Source organism: Notamacropus eugenii, chromosome 5 (genome assembly GCF_028372415.1).
Source record: "Notamacropus eugenii isolate mMacEug1 chromosome 5, mMacEug1.pri_v2, whole genome shotgun sequence".
NCBI lineage: Eukaryota > Metazoa > Chordata > Mammalia > Diprotodontia > Macropodidae > Notamacropus > Notamacropus eugenii.
This window is the reverse complement of record NC_092876.1, coordinates 344459854-344477312: the sequence shown is the minus strand read 5'-3', so window position 1 is coordinate 344477312 and position 17459 is coordinate 344459854. Positions and strand designations below refer to the sequence as shown.

The window sequence follows — 17459 nt, the reverse complement described above, 5'->3', positions numbered from 1 at the left end:
AAGAATACATAGGTCAACTTCTGAAAGAGATCCAAAAAGAAAAACTCCTAAGAATATTGTAGCCAAATTCCAGAGTTCCCAGGTCAAGGAGAAAATATTGCAAGCAACCAGAAAGAAACAATATGAGTATTGTGAAAATACAATCAGGGTAACACAAGATCTAGCAGCTTCTATATTAAGAGATTGAAGGACTTGGAATATGATATTCCAGAAGTCAAAGGAACTAGGATTAAAACCAAGAATCACCTACCCAGCAAAGCTGAGTATAATACTTCAGGGGGAAAAATGGTCATTCAATGAAATAGTGGACTTTCAAACATTCTTGATGAAAAGACCAGAGCTGAATAGGAAATTTGACTTTCAAACAGAAGAATCAAGAGAAGCATGAAAAGGTAAACAGAAAAGAGAAATCACAAGGGACTTACTAAAGTTGAACTGTTTACATTCCTACATGGAAAGATAATGTTTATATTGAAATTTTTCCCAGTATTTGGGTAGTTGGAGGGATTATATACATATGGACAGAGGGCACAGAGTGAGTTGAATAGGAAGGGGATGATATCTAAAAAAAAATTAAGAGAGGATATATTGGGAGGAGAAAGAGAGAAATAGAATGGGGCAAATTATCTCATAAAAGAGGCAAGGAAAAGCTTTTTCAATGGAGGGGGAAAGGGGAGATGAGAGGGAAAAAGTAAAGCTTACTCTCATCACATTTGGCTTAAGGAGGGAATAACATGCACACTCAATTTGGTATGAAAATCTACTTTGCGCTACTGGAAAGTAGGGGAGAAGGGGATAAGTGGGGTAGGGGGATGATAGAAGGGAGGGCAAATGGGAGGAGTGAGTAATAAGAAGTAATCACTTTAGGAGAGGGACAGGGTCCAAAGAGAGAATAGAATAAATAAGGGGCAGGATAGGATGGAGGGAAATATAATTAGTCTTTCACAACACAACTATTATAGAAGTCTTTACCAAAACTACACATATATAGCCTATATTGAATTGCTTGCCTTCTGAGTGGGGATGACTGGGGAGGGAGGAAGGGAGAGAAGTTGGAATTCAAAGTATTAGAAATGAATGTTGAGAATTGTTTTTGCATACAACTGGGAAATAAGAAATACAGGTAATGGGGTATAGAAATCTGTCATGCCTTACAGGAAAAGAGAGAAGATGGGGATAAAGGAAGGGAGGGGTGTGATAGAAGGGAGAGCAGATTGGGGGAAGGGGTAATCAAAATGCATGATGTTTTGGGGTGGGGGAGGGGAGAGATGGGGAGAATATTTGGAACTTAAAATCTTGTGGAAATGAATGTTGAAAACTAAAAATAATTAATTTAAAAAATAAAAGAAAAGGTCTCTACATCATTATTGATTAGAGAAATGGAAATTAAAACAACCTTGAAATATCATTTTATACCTTTCAGATTGGCTAAAATGATTGAAGGGGAAAGCAATGTATATTGGAGAGGATATGGAAAAATTGGAATACCAGTTCATTGTTGGTAGCATTGTAACTTGATCCAGCTATTTTGAAGAACAATCTGGAATTATGCACAAAGAGATATTGAATAGCGTATTCCCTTTGATCCAGTAATACCACTGCTAGGTCTGTTTCCAAGTTGATTAAGGGAAAAGGAAAAAAACCTATATGTTCTAAAATATTTATAGCAGTGCTCTTTGTGGTGGCAAAGAACTGGAGAGTGCAGGGATGACTGTCAACTGGGGAATGATGAATAAATTGTGGTATATGATTGTGATTAAATACTCCTGTGCTATAAGAAATGATGAATTTGATGATCTTAGAAAAACATGGATAGACTTACATGAAATAATGAAGAGTGAAATGAGCAAACGAAGAGAACATTGTATACAGTAAGAGCAACATTTTTTAAGAACAACTTTGAGTGGGTAAGTCATTTTGACTATTGTAAATACCTAAATTAGCTATAAGGGACATATAAAAGGAAGATGATATCTATATTTAGAGACAGAATTGATAAATAGAAGCATGTATAGATTGATTTTATATACATATGCATTTTTATGTCTAATGGTAGCCATATCTACCATTATGGGGGAAGGGAAAAAAGAAATTTACATGATAATTTTATTATGTATATTTAAAAGAAATAGCAAGATATACATAATAGATTTGTAGTTTCATGTGCAATCATCTTTTTTATTATGCTGTTATAGAAATCTTGTTTTATTCCATAAATTAAAAATAAAATAAATTTTTAAATTTTCAAAAGAACATAGAAATAAATGGAGCTTTCCTTAAAATGATAAATAACATTTATCTGAAAACAATAGGAAGTATTATCTGTAATAGGGATAAGCTAGAAGCTTTTCGAGTAAGTTCTGTGGTGAAGCAAAGATGTCCATTATCACCGCTATTATTCAATAGTGCATTAGAAGTGCTAACTATAGCAATAAGAGAAGAAAAAAATTAAAGGAATTAGAATAGGCTGTGAGGAAACAAAACTATCAGTCTTTGCAGCCAATGTGATGATATACTTAGAGAATCCTAGAGAACTGACTAAAAAACTAGTTGAAATAATTAACAACTTTAGCAAAGTTGAAGCATGTAAAATAAACCCACATAAACTATTAGCATTCTGTACATTACTGACAATGTCCAGCAGTAAGAGATAGAAAGAGAAATTCCACTTGAAATAATGGTAGATAATACAAAATACTTGGGAATCTATCTCTGAAGACAAACCCAGAAACTATATGAACACAATTACAAAACATTTTTCACACAGATAAAGTCAGATCTAACCAAATGAGGAAAAAATATTAATTGCTCATGGATAAGGTAAGCCAATATAATAACAGTGATGATTCTAAATAAATAAAGTGATTTATTTATTCAGTGCCATACCAGTCAAGCTACCAAAAGTTTATTTTGTAGAGCTAGAAAAAATAACAAAATTCAAAAGGTCAAGAATATGAAGGAAATTAATGAAAATATGTAAATGGAAAAAAAATATGAAGGAAGGTGGCCTAGCTGTATCACATCTTAAACTGTATTGCAAAGCAGTAATCATCAAAATAATCTGGTACTGGATTAGAAATAGAGTGGTGAATGAGTGAAATGTATGAAGTACACAGTAGTATATGACCATACCAATCTAGTATTTGATAAACCTAATGATCCAAGCCTTTGGGAAAAGAACTCACCATTCAAAGAAAAAAACTGCTGGGAAACATTAGAAAACAGTTTGGTAGAAACTAGGTAGAGACCAGTATCTCACACCATATGCCAAAATAATTTACTTGACTTGGACATAAAGGTTAATATCCTGGGCAGATTAAGGGAGTGTGGAATATCTTGTCTGTCAGATCTAAGGATAAGGGAAGAATTTATAACCAAACAAGAGACAGAGAGAATTACAGGAAGCAAAATGAATAATTCTGATTACATTAAATTAAAAAGGTTTTGCACAAACAAAACCAAAGCAGCCAAGATTAGAAAGAAAGCAGAAAGCTAGGGGAGAGGTTTGTCTCTGATAGAGTTGTCTTTTCTCAAATATATAGAGAACTGAGTCAAATTTATAAGCATATAAGTCATACCCCAGTTAATAAATTATCAAAGGATATGAACAGACAACTCTCAAGTGAAGAAATTGAAGCTATCTGTAGTCATATGAAAATGCTATAAATCATTATTGATCAGAAAAATGCAAATTAAAACAACTCTGAGGGACTACTTCACATCTATCAGATTAACTAATGCAACTGAAAAGGAAAATGAGAAATTTTGGGGCGGATATGGGAAAAATTGATGAAGTTGTGAATGGATCCAGCCATTCTAGAGAGCAATTTGGAACTATGGCCAAAGGGCTATAAAATTGCTCCATACCCTTTGAACCAGAAATACACTACTAAGTCTCTATCCCACAGAGATTTTTTTAAGGGAAAAGGACCAATTTTTCAAAAAAAAATATTTATAGCAGCTCATTTAGTGGTGGCAAAGAATTGGAAATTGAGGAGATGTTTATTAATTGGGGAATGGCTGAATAATTTGTGATATATGATTGCAATGGAATAACATTGTTCCGTAAGAAGTGATGAGCAGTATGCGTTCAGAAAAACCTGAACTTACATTAACTGATACAAAGTACAGCAAACAGAACCAGGAGAACATTGTACACAGTAGCAGCAATATTGCATGATGATCAACTGTAAATGACTTAGGTATTCTCAGCAATACAATGATCCAGGGCAGTTCCAAAAGGTTCATGATGAAGAATGCTATCCACCTCCAGAGAAAGAACTAGTGGAGTCTGAAATGCAGATCAAAGCATGCTATTTTTCACTTTTTTGTAGAGTTTTTTTTTTACAGCATGATTAATATGGGAATATGATTTGAATGATTGTGCATGTGTAACCTATATCAAATTGTTACCATCCCAAAGATGAGAAAGGGGTAGGAGAGGCAGAGAGAATTTGATACTCAAAATTTTTAAAAACATGTTAAAGATTATTTTTACATGCAATTGGGAAAAAATAAAATATTGTTTAAAAATATACCATATTCCTTGTCAGCTGCTTCCTTTCTATTCACATTACTTTTAAAGTCTTTCTGACTAAGCAGACTAATCCATCTAGCTGTCTGCCCCTCTCTAAAACAATTCATTGATGCACTATAATGAGAAAATGCAGCACCAAAATCTATCTAATGAAGCATATCTATATTTGTATATTTATATATACTTATAAACTTGCCATTTCTTGTTTTGTATGCTTCACTTTTTTTTTCAAATAATAAATGTCTTTTTAAAACACCAAGGAGGGTGATGTGTTGCTTTCATGGAATAGTGTTAGCACTGAAACCTTTAGTTTTGAAGCTGGAAGGTTCAGCACTGGTTTAATGGACAGCGCCAACCTGCTTTCCTAAAGTTAATTGTAGAACATTTATAAAGGTGGCATTTCCAGGATTATTTAAGGAGGGGTAAAAGCTGTAACTAGAACTGATAGATTGACTTAAAATGGCCCATCTTTATGAGTCTAAGTGATCTGGATTATTCACAAAGAATATTGGAAAGATTTTCCAATTATTTGGGTTTCTTAAGGAGATGAATGTTTGTGTGTGTGTATACATAATGTCTAGTATATAGGTATATAATTATATATATGATGACTGCTATATAGACATTTGTAACAATTACTGTTAGACATATATAATTATGTACATAATGTCTATAGAGAAACATGTATATACTGTATATACATATATATCCTATAAATATACATAGCCATGTTGTTTTCTGCTATGTAGATAACATGCTTGATCAAAAGATCTCCCAGGAAAAAGATTTGTCTTGAAAAGGGAAAATGTTATAGCAATTTTACAAATATTTATAGAAAATGCTGAAAATGCTTTACTTGCCCCCCTGATAACCCACAGGAATTCTTCTTTCTTGTGTCCCCAAAGGGATATATATGTATGTGTATGTGTATGTATATATATATATATATATATATATACATATATATATATATATATATATGTAATGAAACTAATTTGAATATATATGTTTAAAGGGAAAAAATTCCTACATAATGTATATGCCCCTGCTGCTGAGCCATGATAGCCACAGGAAGTTCCAAAGGGTCAAAATGTATCTGAAACTGGGTCTCCATAACACATATAATTTTTAATTTGTGTCTGGAAATGATCAGAAAATAGCGATTTGTGCTCACTATAGTCATTACGGATTAAATCATTACATGAATTATTATATACAAGATGAACCATTATATCCATAATGTGTGTATATAGAGACCTATATAGAATCCTGTATAGAGGGAGACTATATATGTATCTATGTATTATGCACATACATATAGATTTAAATCCTCTGTGCGTTCACCCAAATGATGATTATTTGAAGATTCTAGTGAATTAATTGCCAGCTAATCAAAGTTTTACTATATTGTAATTTTCTTGTCAAGATTAAATAATTCTCATAACTTAAAATTTAATTTAACATGAATCTTTTCATAATGTTAAATTTTGGGCTGCATTTTCTTTGAAAAATCAAGCACACCACATAAAATAATAATTAGTAAGGTTTTCAAATAATTTTTAACAATTACTCATTCGCCTTCTAAAGTTTGTACTTGACTGTCTTGCTGTTCTCTACACTCTCTGTTGGCAATCCCATTAATTCCCATTACTTCAACTATGATCTCTAAGCAGATGACTCGCAAATATGAATTTCCAGTCCTGATCTTTGGTATGAGCTTCAGAATTGCATATCCAGTTGTCTTCAAGAATCATTTAATGGATGTTATCTAAAACTCAACAAGTGCTAAGCTGACTGTCTTCCTTCTAAATTTGATCTTCCTTCTAACTTTACTATTTCTACCTATGATACCACCTAATGCTGTGAATAAGTTCACTTACCTTGGTAGTATACTTTCCAGGCATGAGGTGGATGCACATATTGCCAGAACTAGTAAATTGTTAGGGAGGCTCCAAAGGAAAGAGAAGAGGAATTAAATTACCAAAATGAAGTTCTATAGAGCCATTGTGCTGACTTCATTGTTGTATACCTGTGAAACCTAGAGGGCATAATAGCGCCAAGCCAAGAAACTGAATCACTTCCATTTGAATTGCCTTAGGAAGATTCTGAAGATCACCTGGCAAGATGCACAAGACAGTGGGGTCCTTTCTTAAGCTAAAGTGCCAAGCAGTCAAACTCTACTGCAGAGAGCGCAACTCTGATGGGCTGGCCACATTGTTCAAATATCAAACATATGTTTGCCTAAAAGAATATTCTATGGAGAACTTACACAAGGCAAGCATTCATGTGGAGTTCAGAAGAAACAAAGCAAGGATACTTTGAAGGCTTCTCTGAAGAGCTTTGGAATTGATCATGATATATGGGAGACTCTGGCACAGGACTGCCCAGCATGGCATGCCTACATCAAAGAAGGTGCTGTGCTCTATGAATGAAGCAAACTTGAATATCAGAGAAAGAAAACATGAGACATACAGATTTAGAGATATCTCTACTCTAAATGTTTATGTGAACTATTTGTGCCCAACCTGGTAGACCCTTCCAAGCTCATATTGGTCTGATCAGCCAGTCAGATACACTGTACCTTGACTCTAACATAATGATGTCATTTTGATTCTCTTTGAAAATGAAGGACAACAACCATAATCTCCCATGTTGAGAACTTTTGGGTTATCTTTGATCCTTCTCCCTTCTCATATTCAGCCAGCTAATACATTCTGTAAACTCTACTTTTAGAGTTTAAATTCAAATTTAAATTCAAAATTCAAATCCCTTGAATTTTTCCTTCCTTCCCCCTCCCTTCCTTTTCCATTGCTGCCACCTTAATATCAGTTATCATAAGATCATACATAGATATGTAGTTGGATAAGACCCTCAGAAGCTATCTCTTCCATATCATATATGAGGAAACTGAGACCTAAGCAAATGAAGTCACTTCCTTGTGGTTATACAGGCAGAGGAAGGATTACATTGCCACTCATGTGAACTGACTCTTCCTACCTTTAGTCAGTCCTTCATTCCAATGCCAAAATATTTGGGGTTTTGTGCATAGTTCATGTTCCTTCTCTGCTCAAAAACCAAGAGTTCCCTATTGTGTACTCTGTAAAGTTTAAACTTCTCTGCATGACAGCTAAGACCTTCCATAATTTTGTCCCATCCTACCTTTCTAGCTTTATCTCATATTGCTTTCCCCTATTCACTTTAAACTCCAAGAAAACTGAACAATTCCCTATCTCCTTTACATGTGCTATGATCTCACATCTCAGTTGTTTTGCTCAAGCCCTGTGCCTAGAGGGTCCTTCCTCCCTCCCCTCCTCTGCCCATCTGTTAATGTACAATTTAAATGCTACATGCACTAGTGTGTGTGTGTGTGTGTGTTCGTCCTTCATTGCCAAAGAAGACCATGCCATCATAGAAATGATGGCATGACTTGCAGTTGACTTTGTTTTGAGGGAGGGAGAGTTCTGTGCAGGTCACCAGCCTCACTTCTCCTCCAGAGCCATCCAGGGACCAGATATTCATCAGGATGACTGGAGATGACCCAGGATGAGGCAATTGAGGTTGTGACTTGCCCAAAGTCACACAGGTAGTGAGTGTCAAATGTCTGAGGTGAGATTTGAACTCGAGTCCCCCTGATTCCTGCACTGGTGCTCTATCCACTGTACCACCTAGCTGCCCCACCACCTGCACTATAATACCCCTGATGCCCCCATGGAACTTTGTTTTATAGATCCTTGAATCTTATAGCCATACCAGACTATAAGGTCTTTGAGGGCAGCTACCATGTTTTATCAAACTTCTGCATCTCTCCAGAACTTAGCACTGTGCTCTACTTACAGTAGGCATTTAATAAATGCATTATTGTTCCAAGGCTTTCACTAAAAGTCCTGTGTGACAAATAGCGCATATGTATTTTATGATAAAAAAAATGTGAAATGTGTATGTATTAATCAGTTCATGAAGCAGGTAAGTAATTTGTTACAAAATATTCGGATAACTCCTGTAACATCTTACTCTAAGTCCTGGTGCTAAAATCAAGTTCTGCCCTGTATAGCTCATGGCAATAACAGGACCAGCTAAAAATAGCATCTGGAGTGACAGTTAAGAATCTCCCTGACCATATTAGAGAAAAATTTTAAATGACAAACCATTTTCATTTCAAATGCTATTTGACCATAGAGACAACAGCAGCAGCACCATGGGAGTCCTGAAAGTCCCATTATAGCATAAATGCAAATCCTGTCAACCTTCCTTAATGAACATTTTTAACTCAATGCATTAGCATTTTTCTTCATTCTTTAAAATGCAACTCAATAGGAAAATGGGATTTCACATGAGAATTTTTGTCTTGTGCTTAATATTATTTAGATTAAAATCAGTTTGATAGATCAAGAAATAGTGATATTTTAAGATTATAATTACTCTCTTCCTGAAGTTAAATTATTATAGGATCTCAAGAGTTAATGCTGGAAGGAAGTTTAAAATCCTAAGGCTTCACAACTAAGCCTAAGGTTATATTTCTGAGTCACAGACTTTGTAAAATAGATGGTAAAGTTGGTTCCAAAGGATCCTTTAAACATTCACCTAATATATTAAAGCTGAGAAAGACAGACATACAGACACATATAGGGATCAGCTGGAGGAAATAAGCTTGTAGAATGAGTAGCTGAGTAGACTGAACAAAACCAGTGGGAAATTTCTCTTTGAAATTTGAAGTTTCAAAGAGTAACCAGCAGACTGAGAGAATGGAAGTCTTGATTCCTTCAAAGTCAAAACAAACACATCTAAGAACAAGTAAAACTTTTTTCTGTTAAAGACTCAAACCAAAACAAGAAAGGAAATTAAGCTGACTTCAAAGAAGAGTCTGTATACTGGCCTCTGAAGTTTTAGCTAAAATAAAAAGAAGAAATAAAAGCTTCTTTTTCAAAATCAGAAGCAAATAAATACAGAGAAAAGAAAATGGCCTGCATTTCATTGGATGATCAAAGACACTACAATCAAAACAAGTAAATGATGCCCAGCATCAAGGGAAAAACTTGTCTATCAACCAGGACCAATTAGATGGCATGCAGGGTAAAACAGAGGCTCTCCAAAAGCTATTACTCAGTGGTCAGAATGTTTTGGTTTGTGTGTTTTGATTTTTTAATCAATTTTCTGATGCTATTTTAAAATGAAGTTGAAAGTAAATGTTGGCATGTTGTCATTCCACAGTAAATTGAAGTTTATTTTGTCTTAATGTTTTTATATTTTTGTTAAATCTATTGTTATTTTCAAACTTTTCAGCATTTATTTAATGATGAGAATTACCCCCGTGGCATAGAGATATTAAATATTTCATTTTTCTATGTATTGTTCTTTATTCTGTATTATGGTAGGACTATAAAATTTGCCAAATATTAAGTAAGAATATTATTCTTGTTCTTATTTAGTAAAACCTTGACAAGAGTGGCCATGTTAAAAATAATTTCAGTTGAATTGAGATACTCACATTTTTTTGATAACTGTAGGTACACTTCACTTTAGACAATAAGATATGTTTCAAGATAAAATCACCTAAATCTTGTCTTATTCCAAATATACTACCAGAAACCACCTAATTTAAAGAAAACTGTGGAATTTTTTTTATCAAGGATTTATTAAATAAAGAATGCTTGATATATTAGTTTCTTTGCTCCCAATTTTTAAAAAGTTTCTCATAAGTATTTCTTTTCCTTAGGAACATTGATTTAGAACTGGAAAAGGGCCCCTAGAAGTCATATATTCCAACCATTCCCTAATTTTAAGATGAGGAAACAGAAGTCCAATGAGATTAAACCACTTGGCCAAGGTCAAGTGGCAGAACTGAAATTCAAAGCCAAGTTCTTTAACTGCAAATTCCTCATTCTTTCCATTATTACCAGACACTTCATGTTGCTATCCCTTTAAACGAATGAGATATACTTGTAAAGAGCATGGCCATTGAACTTCAGGCTCACTTTAAGAAGCCATGGTTTTCAATTTAAAATGTTTTTCAAGATTTATAATGGACAGTACATATTCCGTGAAGTCAGAAATCTCTAATCAACTGATTTTAAAAGCCAGATAAGGATTTGTTACACCTGAGAAAACAAAAGAATATAGTTTTCATGAATCTTTCCACATTTAAAGCTACATCGAAACAGAATTGAGTTCTAATACTTAGTTCTAGCTAGGTATTTTATCATTAACATTGGTGACTCTACTATCACAGGAACAAATATATTTCAGTTTTCCGTTTCTAAAAAGTATTTATGTGTTTAATTATGAATATTGTATCACAGTGGAGTGGCAAAATATACAGAGTCTAGGGCTAAAATTAAAGTTAAATAGACATATTTTGTATTGTAATATTAAAGGTTTGTAAATTTGCTTATGACATACTGAATTTTGACCAGATCTTCAAAAGACAAGGATTTAGTCATTTTTGGATGGTTAAGTGAAGTGATATTCTATGCAGAAAACACTGACATCGTGTTTCTCTTCATTTAATTTTTTATGGGACACTCTCCTACTCCTAGCCTCCTCAGAAATAGTCTTCCTGCTCATGTTAGTGTGCAGTAGTGGTAGTTATCACATGCTTCCCTGATGCTTGGGGTGAGCCTCTAACTTACCATTCTTGTTACAGATCATGTAAATGGACACTGCACCAGCCCTACTTCTCAGACTTGCAGTTCTGGAAAACGTCTTTCTAGTGCTGATGTCTCAAAAGTAAATCGCTGGGGCCCTGGAAGACCACCATTCCGAAAGGCACAGTCAGCTGCTTGCATGGAGGTTTCTCTACCAGTCACAACAGAAGGTTGGCTATAGATAAGAATTTTGTAGAAATAGGAATAGTTTTCTTTCTATTTCTCTAGCCCATACCTAGACTTAATCCAGAGCCACAACTGGAGCAAAATGACTAGGGTTTTGCTCCAAAGTGCTGAAATTTAGAGGGAACTGATAGTACTGTCTGAGGGCATAGTTGCTTCCTACATAGGGCCATACTCCAGGTGAACTCCCTTAAATCTTCCTTCTTGTCCCAAGAATAAAACTTAAAAATTATAATTCTGCCTTTGTCACATAAAAATTAGGGTATCAATTACTTAGTTGCCCAGGCTTACTTCTGCTATGGTAATAAAAAATAATGATGGCAATAATCATAGAACTTAATATATTACAAAAAGATTTCCTTACAGTAATCCTGTGATATGTCTCTTAAGTGAGAGGCAGCAAGGCATAGCAGAGAGCTGACCACAGAGACAAGAATACCTTGGTTGAAGTTTTGTCTGTGATGCAGACTAGCTGTGTGACCTTGGGGAGATCAATTAACCATTTGATTCTCAAAGCTGTTCTCTGTGTTGAAGGGAAGGTGCTGATCCAACTTCACATTACTTTATTCCATGGTTATTGATTGGGATCCTAACCACCTGATAACTATCTCCTTTTACCTGTACGTCTGGTTGTGTTGAGCAGTGTTGTCAAACTCAAATAGAAACAGATCCCTGTGGGCCACACATTGACTTAGAAAGACAAAAATTAACACTATCTGTGTTGTATTGTATTTTTACTTATTTTGTTAAACATTCCTCCATTACATTTTAATCTGGTTCTAGCCACACTCAGGAGTTTTGAAGGCCGCAAATTTGATAGCGTGCCAGAGGGTTTGAAATTAGGATAGAGTGAAGTGGATGCCATTCCTTTTTCTCTTCAGAAAGATCCTACCTTTATTTTATTTATAATGTAGAAAATCACAAAAAAGATATGAAATGGAGATTATACATGAATTCATGTATATTTGTTATCTATTTTTATTCCTTTTCATATATATTGAATTTAATATAGTGGTACCACCATTGCCTTGATTTTCTGTCCCCCTCAAAGTTGAAGCAATCTAGTCTCCTCTATGAATCATTAACAATCTAACTTTATTTTTATCACTGTCATTGCCAACACCACCACCACCACCCCAAATAAAATCCATCCCTTGTTACAAAAGTCCAGTCAAGCAGAACAAAGCTGTGTTGCAATGGCCACGTGTGAGGAAACATGGATGTCTCTTTCTGAGCCTACAGTCTCTCTCAGCACCTCTCCTCAAATGGGGGGGAGACATGTTTCGTCATTTGTCTTCTAAAGTCATAGTTTTTTATTTCATTATCTTTGCAGACAATGCAGAGTTTTAAAGTCCTTCAAAAAATTTTTTCCTTTACAATATTGTTGTCATCCTATAAGTAGTTCTCGTTCTTCTCATTTTATGTGGACTCATAAAAGTCTATCTTGTTCTTCAACATTTAAGTACCTGTCATGTACAAATAAACTGTTAGGTGTTATGAGAATACAAACATTAATAATATGCAAAGATGTAGGCATTATTTCAATTCATTTGTATGGTATGATTGAAGAGACTTGGGTTAGAAGTTAGGAGACCTAGGTTTTGTTACTGGATCTGCTGCCAACTAGCTGTAAGACCATGGACATCACAACCATGAGCAAGTCATCTCATCTTCGTGGGCCTTAGATTTTTTTACATATAAAACAAATGGGTTATAATAGAAGATCCCTAATGTTAAATTATAAAATTTCTGCTTTTCACTCATAATTAGAGTTACATATTTTTATGCCTTACACCAGAAATGCATTAACATTTAACGGGTTTGTTTTCTAAATCTGCATAGAAAGCCGAGAAAACTCCTACAATCGTTCTAGAAGTTCTAGCATCTCCAGCATCGACAAGGAAGCCAAGGAAGCAATCACAGCTCTGTACTTCATGGAGTCCTTTGCACGGAAGAATGACATGACCATCTCCCCGTGCCTGTGGGTCGGAACTAGCCTGGGTGTGGTGTTAGTGATCTCCTTTAACCTGCCTTCAGCAGATGAGCAAAGGTATACGGAGCCCGTACTGGCGTCTCCAAGTGGTAAGAATCATTATTCCTTCATCTTTACTTATTCTTCTGACTTAGTGATGCTAACCGTAAAATATTTTAGGCAATGATGATGAATGTAAAGTTATCTGTACAATGGGAAATGGCCTTAAGATCGTTCTAGATATCCTCCAGCATCACAAGATATATTGTATCGCCACATTTCTCCCTTTGCTTACGTTGCCAGGTTCATTTAGATGACATTGTACCATGGAACTGCTGACATTAATATACTCTGGTAAATAAGTTGCCGGAGAACTCTGAAAAGGGTCTTAAATCAATGATATTTGTGATTTGGAGAGATAGAAAAATGATTTTTAAATAAGATAAAACATTTCTCCAAAACTCCATGCCAGATCATCACCTATGGGTGCTTTTAGGCCATCCCAGAAGAAGCTGGAACTCTGAAGCTTGGAGCTTCCTGAGCTAGGGTGGCTTCCCAGATTTTTTAGAATCGTCCAGGCTCGTCCCTCAGGGATGCTTTGCAGTCTTCCTCATTCTTTTTCCCTCAATTCCTCCTTATCATTGTAGTGAAAGAAAATAGAATTGCTTTCAGATTCTGAGAGAATCTACACTAGGCCTCTGGATATCATTGTGAAGTGATAAGTTTTAATCTCTTCCTAGTTAGCTCCTCTTCATTTCTTTCTGCTAAAAAAAAAAAAAGTGGTTTCTCTTCTGAAGAAGAAATCAACATGGTTCTTATTGTTCCCATGGGGATTTTTTGGTTTGTTTTTTCATTACTAACTCTCCTCTTAAATACACACACACACACACACACACACACACACACATACTTTTTCCCCCTTAAATAGCTTATATAATGGTAAGAGGACAGCATTAGTAAATGGTGTCAGACATATATTTTAAAAATACAGAAAAAAAAATGTGATTTCTATATGAAGGAATTAATTTGTAGAGAGAGGGAAGGTCCTATATGTTGGTGGAATAAGCATCGCCTTGAGAAAAGCCACAAGACCCCATCTTCCTCAAATATTTCCCTAACCAGAAAGCCCTGCTACTCTCTTCTCATCCTTTTTATTCAAAAAATGCTAACCTCTAGAGTTTCTCCTTTGAATTAAAGCTTTATCCTTTTTTTAAAAATTGTTTAATTGCACATGTCATCATGGAAGATATAGATAAATTACCTATCACTTTGGAAAACAGAATTAGACCCTAACACCTACATGTAGATTAAGCATGGGGGCTAGTTTCAGGAATGGAATGGAGCTTGGTACTAAAAGGAATAGGCATTGTTTTCCAAATCCCAGCAGTCCTTGTTACCAGCTGGTCCCATATTCTATAATTGGATCCTTAATTGTTTATGGAGGCTTTTCTTGTACGTAAGACTATCCATCAGAACCAGAACCTAATGATACCTAGGTGTCACTTAGAGCCAGAGTGCCAGCCTGGATTGTGGTTTGAAATTTCTGTTCCAAATTCCAAGTACCTATTTGTAGTTGCAGAAGAGGTAGATCATAGGAGGTTCCCTGTCTCGTTTGTTGTCAAACTAGTGACTTAAAGATTTTGCTTAATAAATTCACTTCCTCAAAAGGAAATCATTGAAACTCATATGATTGAATAGAATCTATTTTTACCAAGTAAATCTATTTTTCTAATCCATTTCTGAATGCATATTGGCTCCTTCTGTTTTAGTCTAGTCTATATTCAGTCTCCATCAGATTATATTTGGCTACAGTTACAGTGTTTGGTGAGCAGTTTCAAAGCAAATCCCTAATTTCTGACATCCAGATTCATAAGAGACCTCACAGGAATTAATCCCTCTTGTTAAGGAAACCTCTGGTGTTACCAGGCCTCAGTGTGGTTCTTGCCATTTAAGATATCAAGATAGCATCTTCCTCCGTAAGATCTTGGAATGAATACCATTAAATAGCATTAAAGTATTTTAATTTTAAAATGGCATAGGCTGGCTGCCTTTACCTTACTTCATACTATGCTAAACAATATAGAATATGTGAATAAAATATAAAATAGATTGAGAGGACAAAACTGAGATATGAAATAATATGAGAAAATTCATAGGAACTTAGAATTTAGAGCGGAAAGAGATCTCAGAAAATAACTGCTCCAGGAAACAGGCCTGGAAAGGGGAAGAGACTTGCCACAGTCACTAAGCTAATAAATCACAGACCTAGTGATAAAAAAAACAATTCAGTGGATTCTAGAATTTATTTATTTTTTCTCATACTAATTGTAGTTTATTTTTATTCCAAATTCTTGGCCTTCCTTTTCCCTTCCTTTACTCATTGAGAAGACAGAAAAAAACAAAGCCCATTATAACTTTGTATAGTTGTGCAAAACAAAGTTCCCCATTAGCAATGTTCAGTAAGAAAGAAAGGAGGATGGAAGAAAAGAAGGAAGGAAGGAAGGAAGGAAGGAAGGAAGGAAGGAAGGAAGGAAGGAAGGAAGGGAGGGAGGAAAGAAGGAAGGAAGGGAGAGGAAAGAAAAAAAGATATACTTCAGTCTATACTCTTAGACCATCAGTTCTCCATCTAGAGGTGGATCTCATTGTTTCATCCTTTGGATTTGTGGTGGGTCATTGTGTTGATCAGAGTTCCTAAGTATTTCAGAGTTGATTATCTTTATAATACTGATTTTACTGTTTAAATTGTTCTCCTGTTTCTGAAGCTCACTTCACTCTATATCACCTTTCCCAGGTTTTTCTAAAACCCTCCCCTTCATCATTTCTTACAGCACATAATTCAGCCATTTCCCAACTGATGAGTATCCACTTAGTTTCCAATTCTTTGCTACTATGAAAAGAGCTGCCATAAATATTTTTGTAGATGTGGGTCCTTTTCTTCTTTCTTTAATCTCTGGAGTATAGACCTAGTAGTGTTATTGCAAGGACAAAGAGTATGCACAGTCTAATAACCTTTGGGGCAAAGCCCCAAATTGCTTTTCAGAATGGTTATACCAATTCACAGCTCTAGCAGCAATTCATTAGTGTACCTGTTTTCCCACAGCTCCTCCAAGGGGACAGAAATGGAAAGATTGATTGGGATGGTTAATTTGAGGATGACGATGTCTTTGATTTAGGACATGATTTAAAGTGAGAATAGGTTATATGCTACAGGTTACCCTGTGAAAACAAGGGTACTGAAGAATAAACTAAGGGTACAGGCAACTTAAAAGTGAAATTTCTAAAGGTTGTTACCTCCCAAGTGGCAATAAATTGGATAAAATTATTTTGTGACCCAATCCCAGAAGTGAATAAATGGTCTCTTAATAAAATAAATAAGAAAGAAAACTAACTTAGGTAGGCCCTTATGATGTATTTTAATGATGGACAGAATATGGTATAGTTCAACATGCTATAAAAGGCTTGATGACCTAATGTAGTTTTACTCTGATGTTAACCAAGAACTTTTGATTTTGAAAAACCTCTTTCTTGATTTTATCAATCTATGCAGTGAAGAAACAGAGCCTGGAGTGTTCGATGATAGGACTTTTGATTGGTCTTTGACAACCCAAAGAGTAAAGGCACAAATGGAACATGATTACATCCTTCCTCCTCCTTAAAAAAAGGACTCAGAGCTGGTAGAAAACAACCCTCACAGGGCAGAATCAGGCACATTCAACTGAACCCAGACTTATTAAGCATGTATAATATGCAGGACACTGTAAGTAAGCATTGTGGATCTAAAGATGAAATGCTAACAAGTAGTTTAAAAACAAATTCAAACTCTGACCCAATCTGGAATCACCCAGCCTTATCTGATGTTACTTCCCTCCTTGTGCTCTACACTGGAGCCAAGCCAGACTACTCTGTTCCTAGAATACACACTATGTTTTGTTATTTATATGCCTTTCCCATACTTTTCTCATAGCCCATACTTTGCTCCCTACCTAGTGTTTCAAACTCAACTCAGAAACTCTTCTTCAGTGAATCCTTCCCTGATCTCTTCTCTTGTCCCCTTCTCCATAAAGATGGTTACCAATTCCCCTCTTCCCTCCCAGGCTGTTGGTCTGTAATAAGCTTTTCTTCTCCC

The 17459-nt window shown here is 35.2% G+C and overlaps 1 protein-coding gene across 9 annotated transcripts in view; it reads left to right on the top strand.

The window, feature by feature from the left end:
• The window catches only part of STXBP5L (syntaxin binding protein 5L), a 419013-nt gene that overhangs the window by 367395 nt on the left and 34159 nt on the right, over positions 1-17459 (top strand). For all 9 annotated transcript variants that reach the window (XM_072613876.1, XM_072613875.1, XM_072613874.1 and 6 more), the window contains 2 exons: positions 11178-11348; positions 13204-13443. In XM_072613876.1, the coding sequence (XP_072469977.1) occupies positions 11178-11348; positions 13204-13443 (411 nt within the window). The remainder of the gene's footprint in view (positions 1-11177; positions 11349-13203; positions 13444-17459) is intronic.